Source organism: Octopus bimaculoides, chromosome 6, assembly GCF_001194135.2.
Source record: "Octopus bimaculoides isolate UCB-OBI-ISO-001 chromosome 6, ASM119413v2, whole genome shotgun sequence".
Taxonomy (NCBI): domain Eukaryota; kingdom Metazoa; phylum Mollusca; class Cephalopoda; order Octopoda; family Octopodidae; genus Octopus; species Octopus bimaculoides.
Window position 1 is genome coordinate 96,893,845 of NC_068986.1, and position 9,944 is coordinate 96,903,788.

General features: G+C 38.2%; 1 protein-coding gene across 1 annotated transcript in view; it reads left to right on the forward strand.

The window, feature by feature from the left end:
* Positions 1-9,919, forward strand: part of LOC106880876 (zinc finger protein 708-like) — a 22,199-nt gene extending 12,280 nt beyond the window's left edge. Inside the window, exon 2 of the mRNA XM_052969007.1 lies at positions 1,490-9,919. Within this exon, the coding sequence (XP_052824967.1) occupies positions 1,840-2,949 (1,110 nt within the window). The 5' untranslated portion in view covers positions 1,490-1,839 and the 3' untranslated portion in view covers positions 2,950-9,919. The remainder of the gene's footprint in view (positions 1-1,489) is intronic.
* Positions 9,920-9,944: the final 25 nt, after the last annotated feature.

A 9,944-nucleotide genomic window follows, 5' to 3' on the forward strand; every position in this document is an offset into this window, starting at 1 on the left:
ACACACACACACACACACACACACACACACACACAAGACTTTATACTGAACAGGTTTAGTATAAGTACTTAAAGTAGATGTTTTCCTTTAGATATCAGTTTGACAAAATAGAATAAATCCTAAAGGATTCCTGGTTCTCGTCATTGTCATTGTTGTTGTTGTCATCATCATCATCATCATCATCATCGTGATCATCATCATCTAATGTCTATTTTTCATGCTGGCATAGCCAAGAGGGTTTGACAGCAACTGGCAAGTCAGAAGATTGCACCAAGCTCTATTGTCTCTTTTGGCATGTTCTTCTATGGCTGGGTGACCTTCCTAATGCCAACCACTTTCCAGAGTGTACCAGGTGCTTTTTATGTGCTACTAGTAGCAGTGAGGTTAACAAGTAACCTGCAGGACAAGATTCTTCAACTGGGTTGAGTAGTATTGAGGGACAGAGAAGATGTCTTGCATTAGAAGAGAAACATGACTACCTCAAATGGAGAGAGAAAGAATAGTGAAAAATGGTGAAGATGAGAAGGTAGATGAGTTCATGAAAATATTAAGCATTTATGAAATATCTATTGAGGTGATTAACAAACTGTCCATCAAATTGTTTGTCAGACTGTATGTCAAGTTGTTTGTCAATCAGTCTGTCAAAGTGTTTGTCAATTTATCAAGTTGCTTGTCAAACAATTTATCAACTCATTGAGGCAAACACACTCACCCTGCCACACAGATTTCTGTGTGTGTGTTGTCTCTGTATTTTTGTATTGGCAGGGCCTCTGAGATTTGTTGGAGGGAGAGAGGAAGGTATCTTCAAATCTGAGCTGTGACTCAAATTCTTGCAACAGAATAGATTCCACTAAGAGCAACCAAGGTGGCAGGAGGTGGAATTAAACTGGGTGATACGCTAATTCTTTCACCCTTCTAGTCTATGACAAATCTATGTCCTGACCCACTATTGTCTTAAAAAGGAAGGATCCATTAAATGGTTTAATTTTAAATACACAGTAATCCCTCAACTATCATGGATGGTACGTTCCAAACCCCACTGCAATAGGTGAAAATCAGCGAAGTAGAAACAGTACCGTACTGTATATTTAAAAAAATATTTTTATAATTTGTATATATTTATTTTATTATAGATGAAAAACAACATGACGCAGGAATTGACGTAAGCTTAAATAATAAACCGCGATAGGAGAACGGCGATATGGCAAGGGATTACTGTATTATGTCTGAAAGTAAGCCAGAATGGTCATAGTTTAAATGTCCTTGATCACTACTGCTCAGTCAGGGATGACTTAGAACTAAACAGCAGCAACATTACTAGTTTTGGAAGGTCCATGAGGGCTAAGGTCTGTCACCCACTTCCTTTAGCTAAATAATTAAGAAGAATAAATTTGAAGTTTGTGTTAGAAATCTGTATAATTGAAATTAAAAATCTTTAGTGAAGATTCTTGATTCTTATATTCTCATTAACATTTTTGTTTAATTTCAGGACAGATTATTGGAAAGTAAAATTAACCACAAGACATCGTCATAAACAGTATTACACCTGAAATTACCAAGTTACTTATCAAGTTCTATGAATGTAATGATGCAGTGAAAAGCTGACATGTCTCAATTGAGAAGTCATTTTATAACAAGTAAAGCTTAAATTAATACAAACTTGTTCAAGAACACAAAAAGTCTGACCATAGGAACATTTGGAAGCATTCTAAATTCAGTAAAGTCTGGTTCTGTTTAAGAAAATATGTTCCTCTGTAAAATTGTTGAAGGAATATTTGTTGTGAGGAAAACTTGTTTCATTGGAAAGGTTTTCTTAGAAAGGAAATAATTTGTTAGATAATGTTGGAAACAGAAGAAAAACCTCACATATGTGATGTTTGTGGGGAGCTGTTCCCTGTGGATTCTGACTTATTAGTTCATAAATGTACTCACAATGGAAATAATATAATCAAATGTGAAAATTGTGATAAAATATTTTCTTGTATCAGTCAGTTGTCAGTCCACAAACGTCTACACACTGGACAAAAAACATACCAATGTAGTATTTGTGAGAAAGTATTTGCTTACAGAAGTACTTTAGCAGTTCATGAAAGTACACATGCTGAAAGAAAACCATACTGCTGTGAGATTTGTGGAAAAAAATTTTCAACGAAGAATAACTTTACAAATCATAAACACATTCACACAGGAAAAAAACCATACTCCTGTGAACATTGTGGGAAAGCATTTTCCAGTCAGAGTAACTTATTTTACCACAAGCGCCAAAACACCATAGAAAAATCATTGCAGTGTGATATTTGTGAGAAAATATTTTCTTATAATTGCCAACTGTCGGATCATAAACGTACCCACCTTGGCAAAAAGTCTTACCAGTGTGACATTTGCATGAAAAAATGCTGTAATAATTACACTTTATCAAACCATAAACGTATTCATACAGGGGAAAAACCATTTCAATGTGACATCTGTGGGAAATCTCTTTCTTCTAGCACTAATTTATCATATCATAAGCGAATGCATACTGGAGAAAAACCATATCAGTGTCAACTCTGTGGAAAAGCATTTTCTTACAAATTTAAATTATCAAATCATGTACGTACACACACTGAAGAAAAACCTACCTGTGAAATATGTGGCAAAGAATTTTCTGGAAATGATAAATTATCAATTCATAGGCGTATTCACACTGGTGAAAAGCCATACAAGTGTGGTATTTGTGGGAAAGCTTTTTCTGATGGCAGCAATCTTATAGCTCATAAACGTACACATACAGGAGAAAAGCCATATCCCTGTGATATCTGTGGGAAAGCATTTTCTTTTAGCAGCAGATTATTACTTCATAAACGTATTCATACTGGAGAGAAACCATATCTCTGTGATATCTGTGGGAAAACAGTTTCTGATAGCAGCAATTTATCAGCCCATAAACGTATTCACATTTGGGAATAGCTATATTGCTGCAAAGTTACCAGCAACTCTGTCTACAATAATCAATGCTGATCTTGGGAAACATGCAATACTGTATCTCATTCCCAAGAACGGCAACATTTCTGACTCTCCTAATTATCATTCTATTTCATTTACAATATTACTAAGGTAATAGAAACAGCCATTAGCAATTACCCTCTAACATCTCTCTTTTTAATGACCAGCTGTATGATTTCCCTTAAGCCAAATCCACTAGTCACTTCCATATGTCACCCACTAATGGGCTCTTACCTTGGAGATATTTGGTGAAAGCTCTGTTTTCACCCTCAACATCAGCCAAACTTTCAACTATGTCTGACATATGAATCTGCTATCGCCTGCTTATGAGCTTCACATGTCTCTTATTACTTGGATCAGTAACTTTTTATCAGATTATATTATTGTGGCATGTCTTGACAGAGCTGTTAGTGCCCCTTATTCTATAAATTCTAGTGTACACCAAAGTTTGATTTTGTTTCCTCAATACTTCTCCTTCCATATTAATGGTCTTGTCATCATGTTCAACAATGTCTACTCTATGTAAATGACCTTACCCTTCATTCTCGCTCGACCCTACCCAACAATGTATCAGTCTCATGCAATTCAGACACCCAAAGGTCAAACGTGCCCTAACTCCATGAATGGGGATTGTAAAAGTAGACATTTGAGCGAGATCGTTGCCAGTGCCGCCGAACTGGCTCCTGTGCAGGTGACACGTAAAATACACCATTTTGAGCGTGGTCATTGCCAGTATCACCTGACTGGCCTTCGTGCCGGTGGCACGTAAAAGCACCCACTACACTCTTGGAGTGGTTGGCGTTAGGAAGGGCATCCAGCTGTAGAAACTCTGCCAAATCAGATTGGAGCCTGGTGTAGCCATCTGGTTTTCACCAGTCCTCAGTCAAATCGTCCAATCCATGCTAGCATGGAAAGCGGACGTTAAACGACGATGATGATGATGATGATGATGATCATTGAACGGAGATATGTTAGTCTTGTCCCTTTCAACAGCAAGAAAACACAAATGTTACTCATCAAGATATTATCATCATACCTCACCCTCTTAAACATGGACTGCATGCTACTAGAGACCTTGCCATTGTTCCAAATGTTGGGCCTCATTATTATTGAGGACCTCTCCTGACAGAAGCATATCTCTAATGTAGCGAGGCAAACAGCCCAATACTGATCATTCTTTTTAGAGTCAGAAGATACTTCAGCTCCCAACAACTATTGATACACCATACATCTCAGGAGAGACCCAAAATGTAGCATTACTCTTCCATCTGGGATGTTGCTGTTGTTTCACATGCAGACATTCTTAACCAATTTCCAAGAAGAACCATCTGACTGAGTTGCTAAAATGTCAGTCACAGACATACTCCAGCATCTGGACCAAAGATGTGTTGTATTCTTGCTTCTGCCTTTTCTACTGCAGCTATAATGGTTTCTACTCTTTGGTGCTGGTTAGGCTGATATCTCTATGCAGACGTTTCTCACCAACATGTTTCTACTCCTTCGATCACCCAAGTCTGCAGAATTTCATAAGTTTCTGTAGCGTTTTCGTCCAGTCTAACCCAAAACCTTATTGCATAGCAATCTTCCAAATTATCTTCACGTCCCGACAGTATTCTGCAAACTGGTCAGCTGTGACATGCAGTATTTCGTAGAGTGTGTTCAAAGAGATATTACAGCTATTTCTTTCATTCTGAAATTAAAAAAAGAAAAAGAAAATGGTAGGTCATCTTATTAAATGTGTAGTAACGATTTACTGTGGAGGCGCAATGGCCCACTGGTTAGGGCGGCGGACTCGCGGTCATAGAATCGCGGTTTCGATTCCCAGGCCGGCCGTTGTGAGTGTTTATTGAGCGAAAACACCTAAAACTCCACGAGGCTCCGGCAGGGGATGGTGGCGAACCCTGCTGTACTCTTTCACCACAGCTTTCTCTCACTCTTACTTCCTGTTTCTGTTGTGCCTGTAATTCAAAGGGTCAGCCTTGTCACACTCTGTGTCACGCTGAATACCCCCGAGAACTACGTTAAGGGTACACGTGTCTGTGGAGTGCTCAGCCACTTGCACGTTAATTTCACGAGCAGGCTGTTCCGTTGATCGGATCGACTGGAACCCTCGACGTCGTAAGCGACTGAGTGCCAACAACAACAACAATGATTTACTAAAATTATAGTAATCTAAGACAGTTATAACTGCCTCTCTTAAATAAGTTTCAAATCTTCTGGAATGCACCTCATTTTGAAGTAAAAGAAGCCTTATTATTATTGTTGTTGTTGTTTGTCGAGCCATGCCTGGCTCATAAGGGCTGGTTTCCCGGTTTCACTGGCGTATAGATTCCCCACCTGGACGGGACGCCAGTCCATTGCAGGTGAGCTGCTAGATGCAGGAGGAAAGAGTGAGAGAAAGTTGTGGCGAAGGAGCCAGCAGAAGTTCGCCATTACCTTCTGCCGGAGCCGCGTGGAGCTTAGGTGTTTCGCTCATAAACACACACACACACACATCACCCGGTCTGAGATTCGAACCCGCTGCTCTGACCACTAAGCCACGTGCCTCTGCGAAGCCTTATTATGTTGAAAAAAATTCTTTATGTTGAAAAATTTCTTCTGAATTAGTTAAGTACTTGAGAACACATTTTACCTTTCGTCTTTTCTACTTAACATTATACTAAAACTACAGCGTTTGTAGTTATGTTAGCGCTAACATGTAAATGGCACCTAAGAATAATTTATTGCTAATTAAGCTCAAGTCAGCTGTGATCAAAGGTATTCCAGATATGACTATCCTGTCTTTTATTCAGACATTGTACCTTGGTCTACATTATCGAATGTATCCAACATCCATTGTTTTTAATTGAGATCTATTGGATCTGAGATCACCTTTTTCAATGTGCTCTTTTTCTAAGAAGTTATCTGAGGGAGATTTGACAGCTATTTCTAGCTGGCCGAACGACTATGTAAAGGCTCTCCTGTTGGCTCATGCAGGTCGCAGTACGGTGAATTAATGTTTAGTAGACCGACATCTCTGTTTTACACATTCAGGTAACAATTTATCAAAATAAATTGTTTTGATATCGTCAACAATTACAAATATCTCATTAATTTGTTATTAGCGATGGAAGCAGTATTAGTTCAGAATAGTATTCTGTATATCTTACTTAACGTGGATATACTGTAAGAAAGCCACAACACTGCGGTATTCGTCTTGAGAAAGCATTTCGTATAGACGCATAAAGCTAAAAGAAGTATCAGCAGCAGCAACAGCAGACGAAAGCGTCCAGCAGCGTCGGTGGAATTGCTAGATGCAGGATTTCTGCGTATTTGATTGCTGTGATTCCCTTAACAAGATGTTGACTAGCTGTAGTCCTTTTAAACCCTAAACTACTGTAGTACTTTGTCCTGACTCTAGAGGGAGAGGATAGGATTAGGTGGTAGAGTCTAGTTCGAGGATTTCCATAGTTCTCAAAGCGAAAGCTTGGTACTCGACTTTTCAAGGCTTCTGCACGCACGCATAAGTATGCATATTTGATATCTTTTTCTTCAATACATAGTGTTGGTTTAGCACTGACCACTCAGTTGCTGTCTGCTGCATGGAAGCAATCTACTTGGAATAGTAGCGTTAGATTGTTATAAGTCTCAGAGTAGAAACCATACTTTGATAGGTCAACGAGGAAGCTTCCATGTGGTCATTCGTTGTGTAAGAAACAGCTGACAAATTTCCTTCAAATTCTATTCTATCATCTTAAAATGGTTAAATATACTGGATAATCTAATATTGAGTATACTGTTAGAAAAGATGACAAGATAGTCACAGTTAAAATACCAATCCAATTGTATTTCTGACCTTGATTTTCCGTAATATATGTGAACGTCTTAAAAAAACAGCAGAAGCCACGAAGTAAGCTATGAGATATCTATAAAAGTGTCTTATAAAGTTTGCAAAATATTCGTACAGACACTGCTAGATAATATTTGCAAATACTTTGGAAAAATACACGATAATGTCAACAGTAGCTATGATTAAGATAGGAAGTAGCATACTTTTAAAATCACTGGTTCACGCAATGCGACTGCAATTATACACCAGAAATAGCCAAACTCATAAAAGCATGAGACAACTTCAAACACAATAAAGCAAAACATTGCATAGCCAAAATAAAACCCAGCATCAAAGAATGAGGTAGAAAAATATAAATAAACTTCAGAAAAGTGACCAATATTTAGATCTAACATAAGCCACAAAACAAATACTAAACTACCAGAAAGAGAGAGTCATTATTATCATTGTGATTGTTGTCATAGTCGTCATCGTCATCGTCATCAACAACAACGGTCAGACGACATATATACACTGCAACGCCAAATAAACACCCTTATCAGACAATACGGGAAAACCAGCCACCAGAAACCTATACAAAGGATGGTTTTGACCCTTTCTGTTAGACACCACAAAAAGCGTTAGGAATATCTAAAATCCCCATGACAATTCTAAAGCACAATAAAAACCCAAGTGATGTAATAAACCATCAAGAATTTGAGAAAGGAAAAGCTAATCTTTCGTACCACAAACCCTCCTCTTCAAATCACAAATCATAACACAGACCATTTCTTTTAACCATCACACTGCTCGTAAATCTTCCATACCTTTCGTTGTAATTACCATCGGCATCAGCAAAGCTTTCAACTTGATTTCTCGTTACACACTCATAAAAAGCACTCAACATTACAAAAATACTGGCTAGCAATGCAGCAATCTGGTTGCCAGGCAAAGTACTAATCGAATCACAATGCCTAAACAGTGTGCAGAAAGAACACTTCCAGCTATTGCAATTTTCCGGGGAATATGAAGTAAATCCATTCTCTTATTCACTCCTTTCATACTATGCTTGCAAGAATTTGCTCTCCGTAAAACATACTCAGAGAGCCTCATACGCAGATGACATCGTAGTCCCCTCTCATATTCAGATACTCTTGCACAACTACTGTACAATTCATCTAGAAACTTGACTTCATAAAAGTACCAACCAAATCCACTGTGTCCTTTGTTACAACAGCAGAAAACATTCAAATGCAACCAATCATCTCACTGGTGCACAAATACAGCGAAACAAAAATATTAAAACCAATGAGATGTGAGGGGCACAGTTTGTTGCTCCAATAAGCTTTAAAGTTCGCAGTCCTCGTCACTATGAAAAAAACTACCTCCAAAGACCTAGAGTACTATTGTGACAATAAAGAAATAACTGCCGATCAATAGCATCACCTGGTCCAAACATTGCCAGGTACACATAAGCGGAGAGAATCTATAACAGTTGGTCACTGACGGAGTCCTCTTTCGCTGCCTCTGCTGAGGCTACCACCATCATTGGTAGGCAGATAGCAATAGATGGGAGAGTACTAAGGATACATGACCAGACTGCACTCTGTATCCAACGCGATTTTGGAATTCTGGGTCGCGCATCGGTGTTTGGCCATCTACCTGCATGTCATGGAACTGTTCATCAAATACTGGCCTTGTGCTACAAAATACTAACCATAATTACGAGCTATAACCCAGATGGTAGAGAACAAATATCTTTCGTAGGACCAACATAGTTTCTTATTTCTTTGTTACCCACAAGGGGCTACACACAGAGGGGACAAACAAGGACAGACAAAGGGATTAAGTCGATTACATCGACCCCAGTGCGTAACTGATACTTAATTTATCGACCCCAAAAGTATGAAAGGCAAAGTCGACCTCGGCGGAATTTGAACTCAGTACGTAACGGCAGACGAAATACCGCTAGGCATTTCGCCCGGCGTGCTAACGTTTCTGCCAGCTCACCGCCTTACCAACATAGTTTCTTGTGCTCTGTGATTCAACCGAACCATTATGTAACACACGAGTATGAAACGATTCACTATTACGAATTTTGATGGTTAGGTCAAACGCTGATCGTTTCAATCGCTTCTGGTCCTGTGTATCTCGGCCGAGAGTGAATTGCTTAAAACTTTCAAGCATTAAATTTATCTAGCCCATTTATATATTGCACTGAATTCTTTTCTTTTCGAGGTTTTTGACATCATCAGTATTTTGGTATTTTCAGCGTGAATGGCTGTGTTGACTATATGAAATATAAAAAAAAAACAGGTAAAAGCAGTTAGAGAGAGAGAGAGAGGTGTGAATGCATGTAAGTACATGCACAAACATATATACATACGAGTAAATACACACACACACACAAATACATGCATACCTATTTACATACATACACATATACGTATTCCTTTCTAAAGTCGACTTTGCCTATCAACCTCTCAGGGACGATAAAGTACTAGTTCAACACTAGAGTCAATTCTTCTCTCACTATTTCACTCTCTCCATCGCTCTCTCTCTAGAAGAAATTGTCTTTGGAGAGGTACGGGAAGTGAAGAGAAATGAACTGCAGCAGCTGTAAGCTACGCAAAATTAGCAATTAGTCTGGATTTTATCATCGTGAATCGAACGCCAAGGAAGCAAGGATATATTTTATTCTATTATGCGCTTTCGTTCTTTCTTGTTTTTGACAAATATGTATCCAAATTCATTATCACATAAATCACTATATACTATATATGAAAAAGCAGTACCCAAATTGTGAAATTTGTCTGAGATATGCGTAAATAGTATATAATAGCTAATCCGAGGGGGGGAAAAAAAAATGGTTAATGGGCAAAGGGAAATAAATCTTGTATCATAAAGCATGTTATATTAAGAGTTATTTCCCATAGATTGTTATTTCTTCAGGATGACTTATGTAAAAAAAAAAAAAAGTTGAAATTACTTTTTAGTGGTAATGAGAAATGATGTTACGTCATACATTGCAACAAGAATGAAGGAAAAATTAGTGATAAAATCACAGTATATACGCGGGCGCACATACACACAATCATACGCATATAATGTAAAGTAAATAAATATGATGTGTAATTCTCTCTTTATATAT